We start from the raw sequence: 26,065 nt of genomic DNA, 5'->3' as shown, positions 1-26,065 counted from the left end.
TGGATTTTTTGTACATTTTATTTTACAGGTGCGTGTTGTATTGAGTGCGTTGCAAACACACATGCATGATAAACAGGAAAGATGTGAAAAGAAACGGAATAGGGAAGGAACAGCAGCAGTAAAGGGAATTTGTTAATTTATAAAAAAAAAAAAAAAAGTCTCTTCTTTTAATTTAAAGGTAAGTTTTGGCATTCTAAATCAAATATCCATAATTTCCCCAATCCCTCCCACTGAGCCTGCCAGACCATGAATTCACCCTGTCCCCCCAAAAAAGTCCCACATGGAGCCAAGGGGTCATTCCCGCTTGAAGAAGACGTTGAGAAGCAACTGCACATAGCAAGGACAGACAACCGGGATAGCCAACACGTCAAGGGCCGTCCTGTATACATTTTTTTCTAGGCCTACATCTATTGCCGGTCTTCCTTCTTCCTAAATCACATCTGCCATATTTCTATCAGTCGGTCCGTGAGAAATCCCCTCCCATTCAAGTCTTTTGTTTCTCCCCATGTTCTATCACCTGACAATACCTGGTCATATCATTGAGTCAAGACTGCTCCCTTGAATTAGTGGACTAATATTTGGTCTGTCAGTAGTCTGTCCATGCTCTTCTGTTTAGCCCGTCCGTGTGTCCATTCACCCCAAAGTTAGTCTATAGGCTCCCAATGTCCTCCTAGCCAGCCCACACTCCCTCCCAGGTAAGTCTGCCTGTTCTCCTCCTCGGCTTCCGGTACTGTGCAGGCTCTGGTTACAGGTTGCGGTTGACGGGTGTCACGTAGTTGCGTGGAAACATGCCGGTCTGCCCGTGACATGTCCCTTTCCACCAATTGGGGTCTGAGTTGTCCACCACCTGGATGAATTCTCCTCGTCTGAATCCAAGCTCCCCATCCTCTTGGGGATCAAAGTCAAACAGTGCCTGAACATAGGTAGGTTGCTGTCAGGAGGGAAAGTTTTGGTTAGATTTATGTAACGTGGACTACACAATCTGAATTCAACTTATATTCTCTACAGACTGTATGTAGATATACATCGCATACATAAACAACAAAACCATTATCTAGTGGCCAATTGAGCAGATTAAAAAAGACAAAGAATGTTCTACTTGAGATGTTAAATTACTTTTTTTTTTTTTTTATATACGTTAAACATCTCAAATACCTTGGCTGCAAAGATACAGATATACACCTCTTAACCTGAACACTCCCTCTCCTACTTTCCCCCCTCTATATACCTGTGGTAAACTTGTGGCTCTCTCTCCCCCGTGTACCTGTGGCACCTGCTCGATGTCACGTAAGAAGATCTGCTGGTTTCGGGACACAGATGTGGACCGATGATAGTCCACCAGCTCATTCAGGGAGTTAAACTTTACCACCCACAAGAAATATTTCCCTGCCCCGTCTCGCAGGACCTTGAAATGCTGTACATCATTGCCAAACCTGAAACACAAGGAAGAGATGTACAGTTTGCACCAGCATCTTGCAAACCGAACAGCGCACAGGCGATGGCATTCAGAAATACAATTGCTAATCATTACTTGATCCCTACTGCTGAATATAACGGTTACCGGAGTAACGGACTCACTTGACTGATAAAGAGAAGTCTCCTGGAGCACTTTCACTCTCTCGGATCAAGAAGGCGCCATCGTGTCTCTGTTTCCCAAGCATCTCCTCCGCTTTGGCACGGGGAATTTTGCCAAAAAACCACCTGTAGAGAGGAAAAGTAGGTAAGACGTGTTGGCAAGAGTGGTGGAATGGTGTTAGAGTAGGATTAGATGAGGAATAGGGCTGAAGATAGTCCAAATTTGGCAATTTGTCTTTCGGGAGGCAGGTGGCCGCGTGGGGCTCGACAAATCACGTCACCTGACCACGCCCCCTGTAATAGTGGGGGACGGGACCACGATGACACGTAAATTGCGTCCTAAGCACTGCTCCCGCCACTTAACTAAGTAAAAAGGATCCGTGAGGTTGCCCTGCTCTCCCGGGAAGGCTCCCAGAAATTCAGGAGTCTCCTGGACATTCCGGAAGAGTAGGCAACTATGAGATAGGAATGCGTGTGCTGAAAGATAATTAGAAAACGTGCTGAAGAAAGCAAATCAACACTATCTGAGGTTGTATACTTCTTACAATTACACGCTAGATAAAAACAGAAATGTTGCACAATAGAGAGGGTTTATAAAGCAACTAAGGGCCACTAAATAAAACAAAACAAAAAACATTGGACAGCAGAATCTGGCCAATGGGCTACAAGCTGGACATCCCTTAAATGAAACGCGGTAAGTGACACTTGAATGCTGTTATAAAAGGCTGTGAAATGGGTCTGGAAGATGCGCCTAATATCTGAACCACTAATTTGGCAAGATCAATTTCTATGGGTGTATCATTTTACAAAAGGTAGACATTAGGCATATACACACACACACAGATAGCTAATGTAAAAGTATTAAAGTCATTATATATTTATATAGAGCCGACATAATACGAAGCACTTTACAGAGAATGTTTACCACTCTGGAGCTTACAGTCCAAATTCTCTACCAAACAAACACACACTAACATTAACCTGTCAGTATGTTTTGGACCTGGTGCAGCAGAGGAAAACACAAGCAAACATTACTAACTTTACTGGCAAATAAGAGAATGTGCCAACAACAAAAGTTGTTGGCACATTTAAAGTTCTACTTTAAAGCGGACCGACACTTAAAAAGATTTTTCTTAGCTGCAGTTATCATGAGAGTAGGAAGGGACACACAGTCGCCCTGTCCCTCGCACCAGGTTACATCACAGGAGGAGTTTCTGGCGAGAACAATACAGCAGCGGTGCCTGGCTCACAAGAGTTTCCAGGAACTGTAGTACATGTGAGCAGCTTGTGGCGACCTGGTACTAGAATACATGCTGCCCGCCAGGAGAGAAATTCAGAGAACAGACACAGCATTTGGGGACAAAGAAAATATTTAACTGTGGCGGGGCCAGTGGGCGACCTATAAGATGGCCACACACACACCTAACAATTATTCCATCAGGAAATAAAAAAACGTCACTTGCGTTGGCCTCAATAGATCGCAAAAGACAAGAGTAGGTGGCTGAATCTGCCAGAATGTAAACTTGTGAGCTCTTAGCGCTTTAATACCTAGCAAGTTTTATTACTTTATTAGCTTCCAATTTTAAAGCGCTGTGTAAGCTGGGGCTATGTCAATAAATGTTGTTAATAATAGTAATGGATCATTTTTCATTCTAAAGGACCAGATTAAAGCTGAATGAAGTGTGCACAGTATAATCATACAGTTAAAGTCTAATGATCCTACAACTGTCGCATCGCACTGAAAATCTAGTTCAGTTCTGTGTCATCACATTTGTAATGTGTATGTCGGAATCATCAGATGGCAAAGTGAGCTTCAAGTGTAAAATGCTGGCGCTACTAAATAAATGTTAATAAAAATTTTATATTGACATGATCGCACAAACATGCTACTGTTTGGAAAAAAAATAATAATTGGTGCCAACACTGCGATTGTGGCTTCTTATAGACACTGGTAGTATTAAGTAGTCATATTTTATTGTGCATTGTTTGCAGCCCATCACATGTCACTGTAAATTACACCCATAAAAATACTCATGTCAAACAAGAGGACATGGCCTGGTAGACGGTCATAGGAGAGTAATGAATGCATTTCCATTGTCTTTGGCAATAAACACCTCAAAATGTAAAAAATATAGCCTGTATATGTATACTCACGGATGTGGCTTCATTTCTATGTAGTTTTTAGGAATAAATCCATCCTTGCCATTAAGCTCAGCTTTATACCAGTTCTGGTCACACTCTTCATTCAAGACCTGTAAGCAGAGGGAGATCAGGCATCAGACAGGAGAAGATCATTGCTCACTGACATTCTGGTTTACAGGGAAGAAAACCAAATTGCATAATGTGTTAAACTTGTCGATACAAGGAATACTGCGGGTTATATTTCATTCACAGGATGCTCACTATGAGTTGTACACACCAGACCCTAGTTTTCACCTGTACTTCATGAAAGCAGGAACCCTCCACCCTTAGATTGTACGCTCCTTTGAGCAGGGTATTCTCTCCTCCTGTCTTCACCACTGTTAACTCTGCTCTCCAGCTACTTAGTCCTCCTCCTTGAGGACCCTCTTCCCCCCGTCCCCTCTCGCTCCCTCCTCTCCCCTTGGGGGTCTCCCTGTCATCCGTGCCTTCCCTCTTGGACTCCGTCGTTGGCGGACCTTCCCCTCTCCCGCCCTCTCTAGCTGTGCTTTGAGCTCACGGAGTTGCTGTGCTTATTGTTTACTGTACTGTGCTGTCTCACCTCGTATTGTAATTTCGTTTGTCCCTGTACGGCGCTACGGACACCTAGTGGTGCCCTATAAATAAAAATTAATAATAATAATAATAATAATCATAAAAAGCACTTAGATAGGAAAATATATCACAGTGCAATGGTTTCTTCTTTATTGTTGCTACTCATGATACCCATTCACAACATAAATCATTTAACCACAACACCATAAGTCTAAAATGTATTTCGGCAGCCGACACAATTTGCTGCATTCATAATGATGTATACTAGGCATTCCTCATAAGCCCATGATCCATTACACCGAAACGTTGCTAGAACACCTCTCCAAAGAGAGAAACCGATAGCACAATCCACATGAGCATTTGTGGGTATAATGGATGGATGTACATATAAGCACTCAATGGTTACTATTCAGAGATACATTTAAGCTGCATGTACTGTACATTGGAACACACATCAGCAATAGTCCACAGGCATATGAAACCCACCCGTATATGATCCCTTAAGAAGATGAAATAATAAGGTGTTTATTAAGCGAAGCAGATGATACACAACCTTGGATTCATTATTTAGAATTTTAGATACAGAATATCACAAGTTGTTTCTCTTTTGTGCATTTAACTATGCAGGAACGCCTTTTGTGATCATTGTTAATTCCCCGCATATCCATGTGTAATCAGTTTTAAAGTAGGTGGGGCTACAACAACTTGTAACCAATCAGATCATAAAGGTTGCAACAGCACGTTAAAGGTCTGCTGGTCATGTGGGAGGCAATGACCTGTCACATGTGACTATGTAACTGAGGGCAGGCATGTGCGTAGTAAGCCATAGACTAGACCTCCAACAGGACCCCTGCAGCCAGCCAATCAGAAGAGAGAGGTGTGCACATGGCAGTGAGTGGAGCCGATAGTGTAGGGGAAAAATGAGAAGGAGTCAGCGTGAGAGAGGAAAGTAGGAGCAGGAGAGAGTAATACCGCTTTCATACTGCCGCGCCGGCAATATCCCGGGTTTCAAGCCGGGTTTTTGCCGGGGCTCGGAGCGTCCCAGCTCAGAAACACCATTCATACTGCACATCGGACCCGGGAATTTCCCGGGTTGACCCCATTCATACTGCACAAGTCTGTGCCCTGGCAATTTGTGGGAGTCATCACCAGAGCAGTTTTCATTGGCTGAAAACTTTTTTTTTTTTTTGTAATAGTCTGCTTTTCTGCTGTTTTGTCCATAAAGATGTGTGAGTGTATCTTATAAGATATTTAAATTTTTATTGTTCCATTGTATCATTTGTAAACAATCAGACATTTCCACCAATTCCGTTCTGTACTGCTCACTGCTCCGTACTTTACTTTAGTCATCTATGTAAAGTATGTGCGACCTTTCTCTTTTGTTTGTTTCTTATAGTGTGGATGATAGAAGTAGTTGTTTCAGTCCATACTGTTGTTTTCCTCTCGATTTTTTTTTCCCTGGCTTTATGTATGCAGTTAATGTAAATATTGTGAGCATTACAGGTCAGACAGCCAATCAGCTTGTTTTCTGTGCAACCCGGGTTGAAAAACCCGGGTTGCACCATTCATAGTGCAGGCAACCCGGGTCCGACCCGGGAATTGCCCCTCGATAAATCCCGGGTTGAAGACCCGGGTTTTTAGACCCGGGATTTTTGACTTGTACCATTCATACTGCACCAAGACCCGGGTCGTTTGAGCTCGCCCCGGCAAAAACCCGGGATTTTGGTGCAGTATGAATGGGGTATGACAGGAATACGGAGTGGAAAAGGAGATTTATAGGAGAAGAGCCAAAGAAACTAAAAGGACAAAAACGTATGTAAAAATGAATCTCTAAATAGTTCTAAGCAAGTTATCAACTACAGAAAGCCTACCGTCAGTAGTCTAAATATTAAATGCTTTTATATAAACAGATTTTACATTGTATTTATTGCATTGCAATTCATTTATTTTATTTTTAGATCTTTTTAGAGAGTGTGATATGTAGAGATTCAGAGAAAGTAGTTAGAACAGGATAATCTTATTGTAATGACTAACGTTAAACCAATTGTATTTGTTAACTCTTATGCAAACCACATCATGCTGGAAAAAAAAAAAAGATTTAGCGCATTCTCCACTATTTTTAAACAAAAAATATCACTATTACTGGGAAGCACAAGAGTAAGCAGACATGCAGGTTAATGTAGGTTAGTAGGACAGGGGAAACTTACTAGATAAGAGGTATTATAACAACCTCTCAGTATGGCTTTGTATTGCCATTTATCTTGTCATCTATGGAGGTGACTGCGAATATAAAGGTTTACTGTGAGAAAACAGTCACTCAAGCCTGTGGCAAGCATCATTCGCTACTCAGCCAATTGCTGAGAACGGAGTACGCACATCAAGGTTGTGGCTCTTGCTATTCCTCCTTTCTGCCATTGCAGCTGATGGCAAACATACCTTAAGAACTACCCCTCCCTGAAAGTAACAAAGTACCCTTTCTGCAGCAATAAAGGCAACTCTGTCTGCCCAGCAATCTAATTTATGATCCCAAGCAAGATGGGGTATTAAGAACTACACCTGCTAACACTATATACTTATTTGGGTAGTTTCATTCAGCTGCACTGGTCAAAGGTCTCTAACCTCAATGTTATTCTATTCACGCTGCATGCGGGTAAGTAAATGTAAAAATACTGCTTTTATAATTCTACTTTTGGATAAAGGATTCTGTGCGAGAGAAAAGCAGTAGCCATGTTCAGTACTCAGACTTCCCTTCTTCTCTTCCTTCTACCCTCACCCACACTAACCAGATGTCCGATAAGACACATGTCTGCGTTATTGGGAGTGCTGCAGATAGAGGTGGAGCAGAGTAATGAACATACACACAACACAGGAGAAGACAACAAGAACGGCGGTGCATCTAATGGCCTGCGGCTTGTGGCAGGCCGTGTATCGAAATGTCCTGAAAGCTTTTCTGCACAAGAGTTCAGTGGATCTTGTAACAGTGATCAGATCACAATGTGCTGCGGTTCCAATGAGACTAAAGTGTTAACGTGGCAGGAAAGCTTCAAATAAATGCTCACTGTCTCGTTTATTAAAAAAGGCGGTGGCTCGGTTTGATGGTGTCAGGCCGGCATAAAATAGCAAAATGAGATAAATGAGATTATTTAAGATAGGCCGCAGAGTTCTTAATCTGCAATCGGTGTAAGCTAATGGAGCAGAGCAGGGGAAGAACAGGAAACTGCAGAGATCAATATATAAATATAGAAAAGGAAGGAGATTGAGAAGGGACAGTAATTACAGAGAGAGAGGGGGAGGTGAACTCACAAGCAGGGAGAAACCAAAGCCTGGCAGGGGATAAACAATATAAAAAACAAAACAAAAAAGGTTAACTAGCATCCAACAACAATATCGGTAAATCAGACTAATAAAAATACTAACTGAAAATCAAAGTTCCCTTATCCTATGACAGGAGAAGAACACCACATAGCTGCCAGCCATATAGAGTAAAGCTGGGTACACATCTATGCAATCTTACTTCAGATGTGATTTTATGTCACGATTTTACCAACGGGTGACAGTCCTGATTAGCGTTCCGATTCATGTGTACACACCATACACGATTTATGGTCAGATCTGAGACCTACATCTCTCATAACCATCTGCTGAAATGATTGTGACTCTGCCCACTTCAGATATACAGAGGAAGTATCGTAAGAGGATTGTGAGTACATACACACTTCCACATTTACCCAACAACGTTCCATTGTGATTTTTAGGAATTTATAAAAACCAAATCAAACAATGCTTTGAGTTTTGGTAAGATAAAACACAATCCTGGGAGTGTACACACTTCTTTATTGTGTGATCTGCACAATATTTGCATAGGTGTGTACCCAGCTTAAGAAAGGACATTTACTTGCCCACAACATGTGTGCTCCTTTGTACACAAATGGGTGTATCCATCTGAAATATATCTTCTGCGTAATCATGAAAAAAAAGTCCACTGCTTAAAAATAAAAAGCAGAATTATTAACAGGAACTTAAAAGAATGAATAAACCTCCTTGCTGGGGTAATGTACACGTATTACGAGGCATGGTGTTTGGAGTACACCCGTCTAGCCGGCTGTACCAATATCCCTAAGAATGCAATTTATCGATCCACAGGAATCTCTGCGGCTAATGGCTCAGCCTGGCACTAATAGGTACATGAACTCTACTAAAAGCAAACTCCACTTGCACTAATTGTTTTCACTAATTTCAATTTCTAGGTACCAAATGGCAGCTATATAACCATTTACAACCACCACCAAAGAGCTTACATAATACAGCTTTACAGTGTCATAAAACAAGTAAAAGGTTCTAGGTAGGGATTACACTACAACAATATTAGTTAAGCTAAGGGTAACAGCATAGTAAATATTTTGTAGGCGTGGAGTTTGCCTTTCCCCGGGGGCAAAGTAAGCTATGTCTCTTGTCAATACAGAACCATTATCTTAGGAAAAGTGTTAATAAGGTTACACAATTGCGGAAAATGCTATGATAAACAGTATTAAGTGTTTCATTAAGGATATGCAATAACAAATTAGCAAAGACCAGGAAATCGTGGTGTTTGTGGTTTACAATACTAGCGATTACAACAGTAACACAGGAATAGACCGACATTAAATGAAAGGTGGAGAGAAATCAGAAGTGGACTGACAAGTTTATAACGATAATACATGGGAGTATTACATTAATTTAAACAGAAATATAACAAATGAAACAGCACAAAAGTATACAGGGAATCGTCACTATTAAACATAAGTAACTTCCCGCTGCTTCTACTCACCTTTAGAACGTCACCTCGTTTGAAGCTCAGTTCATCGTCGGCTGTGGCTTTAAAGTCATATTTTGCTATGGCTTCCATGGCGACCGCAGCGTCCCTGCCTCGAGGGGGTCTTGGAAACGGGGATTGACCCCTCCTCTGCTGCCTAAACCTTGTCAATGCCGCCTGGCAGAGCACCAAAGTCCCAACTCTCCTGTCACCCCACACTTGTTATTGATCCGAGGGAAACTCACTAGCGGCCTGCAGGAAACGGAGGCAAAATTGTGTTATTTCAGAGTCCCTTCATCATCACCATTTATTTATATAGCGCCACTGATTCTGCAGCACTGTACAGAGAACTCATTCACATCAGTTCCTGCCCCATTGGAGCTTACAGTCTAAATTCCCTAACACAGACAGACAGACACATAGACTCGGGTCAATTTGTTCGCAGACAATTAACCTACCAGTATGTTTTTTGGAGTGTGGGAGGAAACCGGCGCACCCGGAGGAAACCCACGCAAACACGAAGAGAACATACAAACTCCACACAGATAAGGCCATGGTCGGGAATTGAACTCATGACCCCAGTGCTGTAAGGCAGAAATGCTAACCCCTTAGCCACCGTGCTGCCCACACCTTAAATAAAAGGTTACAATTTTGAAATGGGTGTATTGTTTATAATGATGTTTGCTATGACAGCAAGCTCTTTCTTCTCTATAGCCGACACACAAAAGGCTCTTAACCTTTCATGGCCTGGTACCACGATGAAAGAACCACTAAACCCCCAAATGTACATTTTTAAATATGAGCCATTGAGGTTAAATATGTTTTTTTCAGTGTTAATGTCATTCCACTGCTGCTCTGTTATAAGCTTAAGCAGGCCTGGACAACTAGTACTCTCCAGGTGTTGTGAAACTACAATTCACAGCATACTTTCCCAGCTATTGGCTGGCCATCAGCTGGCAAAGCATGCTGGGCCTTGTAGTTTCCCAACATCTGGAGGGCCTACTCCGTTACAAACAGAGGAAGCTCCTCCCACACCTTTAGGACGGTGACCTGATCCAATACAGGCCAAAAGGCTGAGAATGCAGTCATTTGAGATCACTGGCACAGGCTCAGAATATGAATCATCCATTCCTCATAGAGCATTTCTGCAAGTAAAGTCTGCCAAGAAGTCAGTCACTTTAAGGCTCAATAATGACTGCGCAAAAAGTGTAAATCTACAGCGCCTAGCTTTTATGTGCAGCCAATGTTATGAAAAGGACATGACAAGCGGGCCAAAATGGTGGTGTCTGCGGAGGAGCGAGAGTTTGCACAGGGGAGGAGTAGGGTGGATCAGCGTTCCTTGCCAAGTATAGATTTAGACACACAAGTAAACCTAGTTTTACACTGAAGTGGAGAAACTAGATTGTGTTATTCAAGATGGGAATATTTAGGTGACAAATGAAAAGTGGAGAAAGGTGCAGTTAGAAAGCTGCTTCCACTTGTAACGGTAGGAGCACAGCATTAGTCTGCTCAGTTACTGTAAAGCAGGCATCACCATATACTTTTAATGGGAAGCATTTTGCAGCTTCTAGTTGCAGAAAAACGTATATCTACGAGTACTTAGAGCAATGCAATAACTAAACTTAATACACACAAAAGTGTCACTTATAATGAAGATAGCCCCGATGTCCCTTCACTACTCTCATGTAAGATGAGGTTAGACTGAGCAGTATATTAGGAGGAAATCGGAAAAGTTTAAACTGATGAAGGGGAAGGTCCTAGAGGTGAAAACGTCCTTATAGTTTCAGCACCAGGAGAATTTGCTCTGTGCAAACCCACAAATGTAAGAACATGCCCCCTGTCACAGGGGCGTTTCCAAAGAGCAGGAAAGGGGGTGTGCATCTTAAAACTGTGCTTTTGGACGATTGGGTGAACCAATAAAGAAGCAGTGCGTGTCTGCATTTTAGTGATTTGGAGTTGAGCCTTTGTGTGTCATCGGTGTAGAGCCTCCCTGCTACCATGGAGAGGACTGAAAGAGAGCACAGTGGACATGACTCGTTATTAACACTCCAGTTTCTTAATGCCTATTATGTGGCTTAGTAAAGACAACTTTTGACATATGTCAAACAGTGACTTTACTTGCTCTAAATCCTGTGTGCAGTTTTCAGTTGACATACTTCCTTTTAGTTACTTTACGGTTGGCTTCAAGTTAACCCTTTTCTTTCTGTGTGGACATTCACCATAGACAGCTTGTGGCCCAGAAGCCAGTTTGGTTCCCATGACCTTCAGTGCTGTGAATTTCTAATGTCGGAACACCTGGTGTATACAGAACAACATTCCACCGTTGTTTCTGCCACTATAATATCATCAACACAAAGTGCACACGCCCTATACTCAGATACACAGCCTACTAAAAGGTTCTTATTAATTAATGGGGGAATGCTTTATCCCTATATTTGATACCTGTTCCTGTAACTTTCACTAAATACATTGCTTTAACATTATCCAGGACAGTTTAAAATGATAATTTATTTGTTATATTTTCAAACTTATTGCTGAGCTTTCCAGCAACCTATTTACATGAGCAGACAATGATATCCCCACTAGTACCGGTATTGTCTGCTGATCAGCAATAGTGTCTGACAACTAGACTAGGGAAGAATCCAATTGCTTGACCATCTAGTCCCCAAATTGCATCTTCCAGTGCTCGGACACTATTATGTAAATTAGACATCTGAGGCTCCAAGTAATTGTTTCAGCAAGACCTAGGAATCTCCCTCCCCACTCCCCGGGGTGGGGGTGAAGAGGACTTGAAAATAACACTTATGATTTTAAAAATATTATTTTGCTTTTTACAAGTATTCATTTCAAAATTAAAAAACAAACAAAAAACTTTAGTTAAGTATATTGATCAAGTTAAAATACACATGTTGGTTAAAAAGGTACTTGGGCAAAACGAAACATTATTTAAGTAATAATACCCTTAGAACTGGGCATTACTGACTATCAAGGCTCTCCGCTATGAACTGCACAAAAGCCAGTCTTGTTGTAATAGCAGTGACTTACGGTGGCAGCACACCCTGAACTAACTGGCTACCAACATTTTCAGGCATTACAAGTAGACTAATGGGATTTTGTATTACAAACCGTGTGTATATGTGTGTGCGTGTGTGTAATATATATATATATATATATATATATATATATATATATATATATATATATATATATATATATATACACACACACACATACATACACACGAAGGAAGTTACAGTAGAATATATAAGACACAACAAAAGCAATGCATAAAACACAACGTAAACTAATAAGAAATATATATTTGAATGTGCACCACCACATTGGACTGTATGGAGTACAGCAAATATTACAATGATTGGCTTTAAGAATATCACATGGCCCAAGGGAGACAAGGCTTGCTCTGTAAGATAAGACTAGTGTTGCAATGGGCAGAAGTTATCAGAGGAATTCAGACTACTTTTAAAGAAAAGATACACACAGTACAAGGCTGTCTGCAAACAGCAATTAGAACACATAGCCTATGGCTGATTATCAATGATTGTTGGCATATCTGCTTTATTCCACCCCACAATACTCTGTAATTTACATATGTCCACCTTTTCTTTACAATACTTGCATTAAATTGTACCAAAGAGCTAACACTGTCCTTCTATATAAAACAATAAGTCAAATAAACATCCTGGCGCTGGGGGGAATCTTTACTGGTCTACAGAACCTTGCCCCCAAGAGGAATTATGGCACTTGGGGTCAGAGTGCAAAAGGGACCCTTTTGGAAGGATGAAAGACTTGCATGAAGCAAACAGAAAGCACATCGAGCTTCAATGAAAATGAAGAGACATGGCTGGGGGGTGGTTTACAGACATGGTTATCTCTACAGGCCAAGCAGCTCCTCTCTTATAGGAAAGATCACATACTCAAACTGGACTAATCCCATCAGAAGAAATATGGAAAGTAGAGGGTGTGACTACTGACCTAATGCATCTGCCATCTCGCAGTAAGGTTGAGAGGTTAAACCCAATTCTCTCACAGCCATTTGGGCTAATGCAATAAACCCTTAGTTTGCTGGTCAGTACACTACATAAGCGGTCACACCCATGTTCTACCATAACACACACAGCAATCTTCCAGCTTTGGCTTTCAAAGAATTAAGATTTTTATATTTATCAAAGTCTTCGCTGAAATGGTAGACAAACTATGGATTCTTTTTCTAAATATGAAACAGAATTCATGAAAGAACCACTAAACACACTTCTAAACAACCTAAATTAGAGCAATTGTGCTGCTTTAACATCCGTGATACTGCACCTGTGTATAAATCAACAGCTCCACACAATGGGCCGCATTTATTTAGGAATGTAAAGCAAAAGAAAAATGAATAACATTGAACTTTGTCAAAACCATGTTTGCATTTGAGGGGGAGGTAAATTTAAAATATGAGGACAGATTTATATTTGGGGTAGGGCAATTTCCTAGATCTACTTTCAATGTCCGTGTAAAAATAAAGCCATCAAGTATGTGTTCTACATGGAAAAACAGCCAGCATTTCCCTTATGTGCAAAATAATAAACTCATTTGCACCGTTTGCATTGCAACATGGCTTTGCCAAGGTTCAAAGTTACTAATTTCTTTGCTTTACTTTCCTTAATGAATCAGGCCCAATGTCTTTCTGCTGAGCAAGTTTGCAAGTCTGTCACTCCCCCTCAGGTGGCTTAAACACAGGAGAAAATCTCTTGGCCTGCTACAGAGTTGTACAAGAGCAAGATAGACACATTTAGAAGTATAGTTTTGCCATTTCAGGTGTATTATACATTATATAACGTATTATATGTTTTTTAAATGGTAAACAGTAACATTACAGAAACGTTACTTGCTAACGTTTGATCAATAAAATGTGAAAATGGTTACAATCAGGTACTTAACAGAATGTGAAAACTCTACAACAAGTGTATGATCTATGATATGTGGGATTTAACATGAAATATTTTATTTGGGATGACATATCCTTCAAAAGGGTCCACATGGGCACATTTTGAAGTAACCCGAAACCGTTTACCTTCAGATAGCGTGCTTGCACTTGCTTACAAGAATATAATGCGTGGCAAAATGCTTCTTTTTATTACCAACTCCTATCAACTAATATTAACTTCTGTTCAATTAATACAAACTCTGACATGCGAGTCTAGGGAAGGTCAAAGTACGTTCTCAGATAAACCATACAAAATACATTTCATATCATGGGCTGCTTCACAGACTAAAGCTAGGTTACACACTGGAGACTTTCCCAACCAATCTGATCTTTTATCTACAACGATTGTACCTACGACTGAAGGTCCAATAGCTTGGATGATTCATGCAAACACCCTACACGCGAATTACTTTCAGATCTGTGCTCTTCATCTGGTCCTCTAGTCGTTTAGAGAATGACAGCACAATAGTCACTCATTCCTGCTACACTGATTAAAACCGCCTTGTTATAGCTATCCAGATGTCCTTCCCAATTTCGTTAGCTTCTGTGACTCAAACTAAATTTTCAGTCTCAAAACGAACTAACAAGTTATTCCATCTACAAGCACTCTCTACATTCAAGTCATCGGGACATGTTCATTGCCGGCATCGGCTGAAAAGACCATGACTCTGTAAACGCTATAGAGATCGTGATCGCGTGTGCATACACATTGCATGATTGGAACCAGATTTTTGAACCAGTATGACCAACCAAATTAAATGACAATCGGAACTTTGGAACGATTGTCGTCCATCGTGTGATTACGCACACTAATGCCGTATGTGGCCGAGCAGCCGTTTATTGGGCGATTGTTCCGATAGTCGGCTGAAAAACCTCTGGTCTGTACCGAGCCTTAGACACCATTGTCTGTGACAGACATGCTGGTCCTAAAGAGACTTATGGGGCAAATAAATGGGAGTTAGAAAAGCTCTATCCCCGTTTCTCAGCTGATCGCAAAACAAATTCCACGGGTAGCACCTTAGACAGAGTCAAGGATTATTGTATTTATTGGAATTCAAAACATTTACTGTATTGGTAAAGATAAAAAATGAATACAACAGGGTATTTGTATAAGGACTATAGACAATATTGGTACAATACTGATTGTATATTTACTGTAATATTAATGAACCGGCAACTAGTCCGATATGTTGGTTGCAAATTCCATTTTGTGCTACATGTGGAATGGATTCTGTATTCATTGTGACATGCGGCGTCCTGCCTACTCTCTTGTGTCCATACAACACAGACTGGATTACACAGCAGCAGCTGATCACTATTCATAGAAATGTTATTATCACAACAAATAGTTGAACTTTGCCAACTATTTTTTTTTCTTACAATCCTGAGAAACAACGTGTGGTATTCATTAGTGTGTTCATTACACCTCAGATCACAATGCAGTTGCACATACAGCATTTACAAATAATTTATATTACTTACTTCGAACCTGCATAATTTAAAAGGATAATTCTACTCATAGCCAAAAAATAGTGGAGTTTTAAGAAATAAGAATCTTTTTTTAATAAATGTTGAAAATGTATTTTAAAAGCTTTGCGCGTTGTATCCGTCAGGGTTTCCACGTGCCTTAATGGTCCCACACTACACTTCACTTTCATCTTCCTGCTTGGCTTGCTTAAAATGAAGTAGGAAGAGTGAAGATGAGCGCAGCGTGGGGCTGTTATACCCAACAGGAACCTGCGGATACGGTGAATGGACAGTAGAAGGCAAGTAATAATGTGTTACTTTTTTTTTATTTTGTTGAACGCCACCTAAATCTACATTTTTAGTTTTAGGTAGGGTTACTCTTTAAGTTACATTTACCTTTTGTACACTGGAGTGCGAGTACAGTGATTAGATGTTACAGTGATTACAGTGTTTTAGTTGGGAAAGTTTCTGTCCATTAGTGAATGTGGGTATACAAAACAGTACTATTTTTTTTTCTTTTTAAAGAAATAAATCAAATAATTTCCCGGAAAACATACAGACATGGCTAACAAGGGCCAGCACACAATTGCACAAATATTATTTAGCCTCAATAATCAACAAATTATATCAGGCAATGACAACCATCATGCCAACAGAGTGCAACACACACTCTGAATCCCCAATATCTTACTCCTAGCATTCCTTACAAATACAAAGTCACCAACCCACTACAGACGATGCTACTACACATGGGATCGTCCAACTCACTAGATGATGCCACTACACATGGCATCGTCAAACTCACTACAGATGATGCCACAACACGTCATCATCAAAACCCACTACAAATGGCATTGTCCAACCCACTACAGATGCCACTACACATGGAATCATCCAACCCACTACAAATGCCATCGTCCAGCCCACTAGATAATGACTACACATGGCATCGTCCAACCCCCTACAGATAATGCCACTACAGATGGCGTCATCCAACCCACTACAGATGGCATCATCCAAACCCCTACAGATGATGCCACTACAGATGGCATCATCCAACCCCCTACAGATGGCATCATCCAAACCCCTATAGATGATGCCACTACAGATGGCATCGTCCAACCCCTTACAGATAATGTCACTACAGATGGCATCGTCCAACCCCTTACAGATAATGTCACTACAGATTGCGTTGTCCAACCCACTAGTTGATACCACTACAGATGGCATCATCCAAACCCCTACAGATGATGCCAATACAGATGGCATTGTCCAACCCCCTACAGATGATGCCACTACAGATGGCGTTGTCCAGCCCCCTACAGATAATGCCACTACAGATGGCGTTGTCCAGCCCCCTACAGATAATGCCACTACAGATGGCGTTGTCCAGCCCCCTACAGATAATGCCACTACAGATGGCGTTGTCCAGCCCCCTACAGATAATGCCACTACAGATGGCGTTGTCCAGCCCCCTACAGATAATGCCACTACAGATGGCGTTGTCCAGCCCCCTACAGATAATGCCACTACAGATGGCGTTGTACAGCCCCCTACAGATAATGCCACTACAGATGGCGTTGTACAGCCCCCTACAGATAATGCCACTACAGATGGCGTTGTCCAGCCCCCTACAGATAATGCCACTACAGGTGGCGTTGTCCAGCCCCCTACAGATAATGCCACTACAGATGGCACTGTCCAGCCCCCTACAGATAATGCCACTACAGATGGCACTGTCCAGCCCCCTACAGATAATGCCACTACAGATGGCACTGTCCAGCCCCCTACAGATAATGCCACTACAGATGGCGTTGTCCAGCCCCCTGCAGATGCCACTACAGATGGCGTTGTCCAGCCCCCTACATATGGTGTTATCCAGCCCCCTACAGATAATGCCACTACAGATGGCGTTGTCCAGCCCCCTACAGATAATGCCACTACAGATGGCGTTGTCCAGCCCCCTACAGATAATGCCACTACAGATGGCACTGTCCAGCCCCCTACAGATAATGCCACTACAGATGGCACTGTCCAGCCCCCTACAGATAATGCCACTACAGATGGCGTTGTCCAGCCCCCTACAGATGCCACTACAGATGGCGTTGTCCAGCCCCCTACATATGGTGTTATCCAGCCCCCTACAGATAATGCCACTACAGATGGCATTGTCCAGCCCCCTACAGATAATGCCACTACAGATGGCGCTGTCCAACCCCTTACAGATAATGCCACTACAGATGGCCTTGTCCAGCCCCCTACAAATGGCGTTGTCCAACACATATTCACCTCACCATCTAAGTGGATTGTGTGACATATATAAACATGTTTCTGTGATTATGTCTATCTGACACAGTAACTGCTGTTTTTCTAGGATGCCCCCCAAGCAGCATTTTATACACTTACATTGTGCATATGTAATCTACAAATTATATCAAAATGGACAGTTCCTCTATATAGGCGATACACAAAAGCTACCATACTGTGACAAAACGTATTTGACATTGTATTTAAATTTACTATACAGCGGAGTTCAAGCCACGGTTCACTGTAATCTGCCATGCTCGGCTAAAGGTGACTAGAAGTTTATTGTCCTTAAATGGGATTACTCTCAGGAAGCCGGTTGTAAGAAAACCTCCCCACACGCTTACAGACTAAACCTGTAAAAGTGTATTTTGCAATGAAAATAGTATCGTATCGTGTTAAATATACACATATATATATAAAACCTTTCAGACAGAAGTGAAATACATGTGTAGCATGCAGGAAATCAGACAGGAAAGTCCTGTTCACCCACCACAGACTTATGAAATACAGGCAAAAACCATTATCTCAGCAGAAGTTGAAGTTTGGTGGGATCAGTTTAACCCTGATGCTGCCAGATGTCTGTGCGATTTTATACTTGCAGGTGGCCAGAACAAATGTCCCATTAAATAGCTAGTAAATTCAAACGTTATATACATTTTACCAGCCACCCCAATATACTTCTACTCCTGTAGCATGTGCCAACATAGCATAACATAAGCTTAGACGTCATTGACATCTCAGGCTGTGTTAGTGCATTGTGTAGTCTGAACCAATATTCATGAAAGGGCAATAGATCAATTCACTAGTAACTAGATATCACTCGGGCATTTAAAAATTTAATTTTGCATTTTTATTGCAAGATAACAACAATAATTGTATTTATTTGGTTATAATTCTACTACAAGTATGTTGGTTTGTCTTTTTATATAACACAGCTGTCAAGTGAAGAGGTTTAGCTTGTGACTAGATTGCAACTTACTAAAGTGAGGGAGCATTAAACAAGTAAATTAATTCTCTAGTAAGATGTGTCTTATTTAAAAACACCTGTTATATAAGTTATATATTCAAATTCTTCTACTTCACTAAGCAAACGCCATGCAAAGAGCTTCTACACTCTGCTTTTTACTATCCTTGCATATTAATTTACTTTTTTTGACTTACTATTTGCAAAGCCAATAAAGCGTATTCAGGGAACAGGCTTTCTATTGTGCACTGTAGGGGACTAATCCTTAACAGAACACACAAACAGAAGGCAGCACTATCCCTTTAATTTCAAGTTATGCTAAAATTCTAACTTCCTCTTAAAGAGAATGCTGAATTAACCCTTGAAAGGTCCCCATGGCTGTTGTCTACATGTTCAGATGATGTATTGTCTGTCTCAGGCCATAATCACAGAACTGCAGGCTATACCATCTGCTTGGGAAAGGCAAATCTATGCATTTTATGGGAGGGGTCTTAGCACATTTTCTATAGCCTACCGAGATCCCATCTGGTAACAGCCATGACCTATCAATAAACAAGTCAGAAAATTGTAGCCTTTTTGGCATACTGAATAGTAACAAAAAAGAAAAAAAAGAAAAAAAGGTTGCTATATTCATTCAAATACAAAACAAAGCACCTGCTGTCTCACGCTGAATAACTATGAGACACGAGAATCCTTTAAACTTAAGTTTTATGACCACTAATTTCAGGAAACATTTAAAAAAGTAGATTGCTAAAAAGAACGTGCATATAGGCCCTTCTCAAACAATAACGTTATTTAGCACAGCTCTCTGGGTCATTTGAGAACCACAAGGTATGCAGATGTTAAAGTTCTAAACCATGCCAAAATGACAAAGTGTGGCACAAGGAGCTTGGTGGTTTCTGCCAGTGCAAAAAGGTGTTAAAGGATCAGAGAGCTGGCTCCGGTCCCAACACTGTGCTCCAAGGACACGTTACCCCCTCCTTGGGGTGACATATTTATAGATTTGGGGAAAGCTTGACAATTTCCTCATTCCAAGAAACCCATCACACTATTCTTGCATTTACTTCCTGAAACATTTAGAATGCTGCTACGATCCGCTTACATTCTCTCTACCCCGACATCTGGCTCGGAAGTCATGTGAGCAAAAGTCTTATTGATTCATTAACCATCTGATAGGCCGGTTACGCAGCACTCACAAGAAAGGTGTCCACAGAAAGGTGGCAAATTATTACACAGCTAGGTCCGTTTCGCAAGCATGGCAACCCTATTTTGATGCTGCAGGATGTCAGCACTAAGCTACCATCTCCCCACGCACAGGAAAAGGGTGTGTATAGTGCTGGTTAAACCCTTTAAGGTATGAGTAAATCATTTCTACAGCACCGAAAGGGTTACATCTGCTTTGAACACTCAATTAACTTCACACATAGGCTGCACATATGATACTCTCCGTCACTGTGGTAGTCCGTTAAGCAACAGAAACAACATTGGCAGGCAAAGACAGGGTGACGGAAGCGCTGTAAACTATGCTATTCTGCCTAAACTGACTTTATGCTGCTTAATTGGGAATTGGAGCATCAGGGATGGAAAGTTCCCAGTGTGAAACAGTTTTTTTGTTTGCATAAAAATAAATAAATTTGATGTTCAATTACTGGCCTACATAAAGTATGCCTGTAAACATTGCGCTCATCGCCACAAACCTGTTATGCCAGAGGCATTCTATGCAAAACAGAGATTTTGCCAGTAGTCCAGCAGTTGACACGAGTACACAAAAGTCCTTGTTTGATTCAACAGTCAATAAGACAAAACAGTTTTTCTTATTTTATTTAAATACAGCACTCACATTAATATATAAGGGGACATATATGTTGCGTGGGGCAGGGGGAAAAAATCTTTACAACTCTATGCATTACTCTTTAAAGAAGAATTCCACCAAGCCTTAAGTAACCTGCAGTCTGCATTACAGCATAGCTTAAAAGCGTTTGTGCACTTTTTTTGTGGAGTTTTTCTTTAAACCCTCCCTGTGCCCATATAACACCTCATTGTTACCATTGTGACTTCTGTGCTGTTTTTTTAAATGAAAAAGTCACAAACAAGCTAATTTTTTATTTTCTTTTTAAATAGAGCACTTTCATTGGTGCGGATAAAGCCACGCCCCATATTAATCCCAGAGTCCATAAACAGGAGCATGATTTGCAAAAAAAGGGCAAGTTCAATTCTAAATATGTCATATTACACCTAGGGGCTGATTTGGGGTTAGGTGAAACATTTGCCGCTGAATAAACTAAGTTGCACTGTAAGGTGTGCACATGCAAACATTTTTTTGCATACAGCTTTTGCATGCTGAACTTAATGGACAGTTATTTCTTTATGTTGCATTTTAGACCCCCCCCCCCCCCCCCCCACACACACACACAACTCTAAATCAGGTGGTGTATTTTACCCCCATCCCAAAATGATTTTTCTGGGTGCAGTTTTTGATCCAAAATCTAAACCAGCCTCCTAGTATGCAACAAATGTTCCCCACTGCACATACGATGAAATCATCTTGGCCTTTTTCTAAAACCAATTTGCTATCTGGCAACCACTGAGACGTTCGCTAGATCTGAGAACACATTAAACAGTCACTTCCTCCATCTGACTTAGCAGGAATGGTATACTACCCTGCTAACAAGCAAACTAGACCAATGCGCTTTTCCAATTGTAAGATCTAATATAATTGTTTGTAGGAATACAAAAAGAACTTAGAATTTAAAGGGCACTTAGTCAAAACAAATCTAAATGCTGCCTTAGTATTGTGCATTAGCATAAGGCCGATGAAGTTACCACCTTTATTTCTATAATGAGTAATATGACCCACTAACTTTTGCTGTTTGAGTCCTGAGGGGAAATCTCCAGACTGCCGACATCCCAAGCAGGGCCGTAACTAGGGCTGTGCGATAGGGGCGACCGCCCAGGGCGCAACGCTGAAGGGGGCGCAATTTAGGAATATTTTAGGTTCATTTGGTTACAATTAAGGGCTAGGGGGGCGGCGTTTGTCTTTCTCGTCCAGGGCGCACCTCTGATGACCAGACCGGTGTCATGCTTTACTCATAAGGGCAGATTAAATTCAGTGTGAGGTGCCGCTAATCATTGCCCCTATGTTCAGATGCACATATTGCCGGCTATTACAGTAAGAAATCTCGGGTCATTTTTCTGCACACATATATGGGACTCGAGGAAAACTGAGCGGAGATTTCTGTAAACACTCTGACGGGATGTGTCTCTAACAGTTCCGTCACCTCTAGCCAAACTGATTCTGCCCCATGACTGCCTCCTCTGTATACCTCAGTTGATTATTGATATTTCACTTGCATGGGACAACACATATCAGTTGTGGGCAGCATGCGGCCCTCTGAGCCTTCACCTGTGGCCCACGGCTCTTTCACGATTGATTGTCACATTTGTTTGTTATAGCTTGTAACACTTGTTTAATATGCATACTGATATGTTATTGCAGATAGGCGTCTTTTTTTTCTTTGATTAAATGTATTGTTTTAACTTATTACTGATATTAAGGAGAACGTGCAGCCCATTTGAAGGTTAGAGGGCCACTGTGGCCCCTGCAAGGTATTAGGCTGCCAGCACTGACTCAGATGATAATCTATCAGGTCTGAACTGTGACTACATAAAAAAAAAAAAGTAGCGGACTCCCTGCACTTAGCAGACAGAAGAGGCAGTATTGCAAGTTCATTAAGGACAGAGGGGTATAGAACATGAGTAATTTCGGTAGTTCCCTAGACTTCGTTTGTTGCTTGCGAATCAAAAACCAGTTATGACATTGCAAAAGACTGGACTTATCTTAATGTAGAAAAATGCAATTTCACAGAAATATGAAATGAACGCTGACCACACATTGCAAATAGCCAAATTGGACGTCCAAATCAATCAGATTATTGTTTACAAAAACTGTTTCATGAGTAGGATACAAACCATAGCATCTGGCCAAACACTTTATTCATAACAAACAATCATCCAGCTTTGATATTTTTGGCCAGGTATTTGAACAATATTCTTAATAGTTTCTTCATCAAATGCACATAATTCTATGGCTGCCAAGAGCAGCTGCTGATATCATATAATGGTAAACCAGGCAGGTCATTTCTTAAAAGTGCCAATGACCCCCTTCACACACCAATTTTCATTTTTTTTCTGGGAAAAAGATAATACTGCAGTGTTGAAAATAGATGGACAACCTGTTGTGGATTTCATGTTGAATGATCAAAATGTGTTTGTCACACTAATTGTACATTTATATAGAATGTAATTATGTAATAAAAAGCAAATAAAAAGAGCATTCAGCGCTCAAATTATTATATGTATGGACTGCTGAATTGAAATCATTTCTATGAGTCCAATGTAACGCATGAAATACTTGTTGCATTGGCAGCAATTGCTGACATGCCTCTGAACAAATTCTAACTATTGTGCGTATTTCACATGTTTGGTTTGGAATAGCAGACCTAGTAAGTTTGATGATGTCGCAACAAGTTCTTTAGAAGGATACTAAGCAGGCGTGATGTTTGTAATTATAGGGAAGATACAGTCATACATATTCATGAATATCAGATACCCACAGAATCACTGAACCTGGATGCCATCATGAAAAAAGTTGTGACTGTTTGATATTTAAACAAACTAGCAATAGTTTCAGAAAGTTTTTAAAATCACATTTTGTTCTTATTTGTACATGATAGGTCCACTTTAATAAAACTGATGTGAATTGAACAGTTTTGTAAAAAAATAAATAAAAAAAAATACAAAGCTATAAAAGCAAACATAACAAAATAGTTTAGGCATAAATTTTACTGCATTCTATTGTCCCTATTTTGCTCCTCAGACTGCTATTAAAAAGCTATACATAATACATGATGTTACGGAGGCATTTACATTGTAGACTTTAGTTTAGAGGGACTCAAGAGGCAGGACAATGCTAGGTCTGACATTTAGCAAAATCAGATGTTGTTACACCACTAGTCTCTGATTTGACCTAGATTTCATAATATACCCATCTACAAATATGACCACTACCTGACCCAAAGCTCACCCCACCTCAGCCTCTCACCCACCCAGGGCCAGTCATGTCCCATAGTGGGCTTACCTTGGGCTGGGTCAACTGCATTTTCATTCCTTTAAAATGATCCTAATAGGCTGCCAAGTTGAGTGTCACCCCCTCGGGCTAAAATTTCCCCACATCCACTCACTCAGAACCGGTATTCTGCCTAATGATTTGATTTTCTATATCAGTAACTCAACAAATTCCCCTCCCAACAGTTGCTTCCTCAATCAGCCCTTGATGCTTTACCAGCACAATCCCATGGCCAGTTGCTCACCCATCACCCTGTGCCAGATCCTTGCCCTATACCCAGGGAGTCAATGAATTTGGCTGAACTGCTGTCACATCCCTTCCACTAGGGGATTGCCCACACTGCCCAGAGCCAGTCACTCTTCTATGACTTCCCACCCCAGCTCTTCTCTCAGTCTCCAGTGCCAAGCCCAGTCCTTATATCACCCCCTACCAAGGGGCTGCCACTATATCACCCCCTACCAAGGGGCTGCCACTATATCACCCCCTACCAAGGGGCTGCCACTATATCACCCCCTACCAAGGGGCTGCCACTATATCACCCCCTACCAAGGGGCTGCCACTATATCATCCCCTACCAGGGGCTGCCCCCTCCCCAGCCCATGCTCCCTACACGTCTAACCTCTCCTCTATTACTGAGCATGGGGCTGGCCTCTTATAACCAGCTCCTGTATATACATCCATCAGTCAGTGGAAACATACAGCCCAAGCAACACCAACTGCCCCTCCTCAGTGTCACCCCCGCTGCTCCCGTGGCGACCATCTGAACTGCGCCCCTTCCTAGCCTGCTCCACCCAGCAGCTGTCCCCGTCACCACTTCCGCCCATACCACCACAGCCCCACGTCTCCCTCCCCACTCGGTATCTCATCTCCCACCCGACATTCCCACCGGTCTCACCGTTTTCCGCGGAGCTGCCTCTCCTCTCTCTCTTTCTGGCCGCTTCCGCTCCGCCCCGGGGCAGATCCTCCCGCGAGACTTCCGGGACAGCGTCAGATCCCGCGGGCGTAGCAGCGGCGTCGTGTCATCGCCCCTCCCACCACGTGATACGGACCCAGAGCGGATGACGTCGTGCCAGGACAACGTGGCGGCCATCAAGCTTGTGGGCACGTTCAGTATACACTGACTGATTGACAGCTCAGGATCGTGACAGCCACGAATAATGAGAGCTGAGATTCTGCATTGGATAGAATTTAAACAGCCTGACAGGGAAAGTACACAGTAAACCAGTCTTATGCTGATCATTTTATTAAAAAAAAAATACTGCAGCAAAGTAGTTGCAAATATTTTGGGCTGCCTGCATATTTCATCCTTTCATCATCACCATTTATTTATATAGCACCACCAATTCCACAGCGCTGTACAGAGAATATTTGTCATTCACAGTCCCTGCCCCATTGGAGCTTGCAGTCTAAATTCCACAACATACGCAAACGCAGACAGACTAGTGTTAATCATATTTGTCAACTGAACCGGATTCCAGATTTCCAAGTAGTGCAGTTTCCCGCATCTGTACACTTCCTTGTGAAGAATGCAGAATTAAAACCAAAATGATGCGATTCTCGGAATCGTGGCATTTTGGCCCCGCCCCCGCTATAAAATGATGCTTGCATCATTACGTTGCAGGTGTGGGGCCAAAATGACGCAACTCGCCGAGCCCCACCCTATGCGCGCCCGCCCACCTCACGCCCCCCTCCACTGGCTGGCTCCCGGAAGGGAGCTGGAGAAAGTCGGCAAGTATGAAAAAGAGATACTGGGTAGTTTGCTTGTCTTGGTGATATTATTAGCTCCGTTTTTGAAAGATTGAGGTTGAGGTGCCAAACCCAAGATGAGATGACAGTAACACGGCCCAACACAGACAGCAAGAGAAGTAGCATTTGTATCAAAAGTGAGTCATCAACAGTGTCAAATTCAGCAGAGAGGCCCAGGAGAATTAGAAGAGAATAGGGGCCTTTAAATTGATAGCCTTTCATCAAGTACAAAGTATTAACAGGTTTATAAACCTCTAACACCAAGAAGTGGAAGGTACATAATGATCAAGAAAGGTGCTAAAGTTCATAAGGAACACAGCTGACAAGTTGGTATGTTCACTACAAAATGTAAACAATGGGAGCCGATAT

At 41.7% G+C, this 26,065-nt stretch overlaps 1 protein-coding gene across 3 annotated transcripts; it reads right to left on the bottom strand.

The window, feature by feature from the left end:
• On the bottom strand, positions 1-24,971 carry GRB2 (growth factor receptor bound protein 2). 3 transcript variants are annotated; one of them, XM_075177849.1, is made up of 6 exons: positions 24,846-24,971; positions 9,116-9,352; positions 3,730-3,827; positions 1,579-1,701; positions 1,265-1,433; positions 1-931 (listed from the first exon to the last, which is right to left on the bottom strand). In XM_075177849.1, the coding sequence occupies exons 2-6, from the start codon at positions 9,191-9,193 to the stop codon at positions 746-748; spliced, it is 654 nt and encodes a 217-aa protein (XP_075033950.1). In that variant the 5' UTR covers positions 9,194-9,352; positions 24,846-24,971; the 3' UTR covers positions 1-745. The 3 variants fall into 3 exon arrangements, with proteins under 3 accessions (XP_075033950.1, XP_075033948.1, XP_075033949.1); XM_075177847.1 differs by having other exon boundaries at positions 1,229-1,433; positions 24,846-24,970; XM_075177848.1 differs by lacking the exon at positions 24,846-24,971 and adding an exon at positions 23,963-24,413 and having other exon boundaries at positions 1,229-1,433.
• Between the last annotated feature and the right edge of the window lie 1,094 nt (positions 24,972-26,065).

This window comes from Mixophyes fleayi, chromosome 6, assembly GCF_038048845.1.
Source record: "Mixophyes fleayi isolate aMixFle1 chromosome 6, aMixFle1.hap1, whole genome shotgun sequence".
In the NCBI taxonomy this organism is placed as follows: Eukaryota; Metazoa; Chordata; class Amphibia; order Anura; family Limnodynastidae; genus Mixophyes; species Mixophyes fleayi.
The sequence above is the reverse complement of the archived record's forward strand: the minus strand, read 5'-3'. Positions and strand labels throughout refer to the sequence as shown.

What these genes read in the sequence shown, in the direction of transcription:
- GRB2 (XM_075177847.1), bottom strand. Translation starts at nt 9,193, where the DNA reads ATGGAAGCCATAGCAAAATATGACTTTAAAGCCACAGCCGACGATGAA. An exon ending in ATAGAAATGAAGCCACATCC is followed by an intron (nt 1,702 to 3,729) that starts GTGAGTATACAT and finishes TCCTCTCTACAG; the next exon opens with GTGGTTTTTTGGCAAAATTC. An exon ending in GACTTCTCTTTATCAGTCAA is followed by an intron (nt 1,434 to 1,578) that starts GTGAGTCCGTTA and finishes CTTGTGTTTCAG; the next exon opens with GTTTGGCAATGATGTACAGC.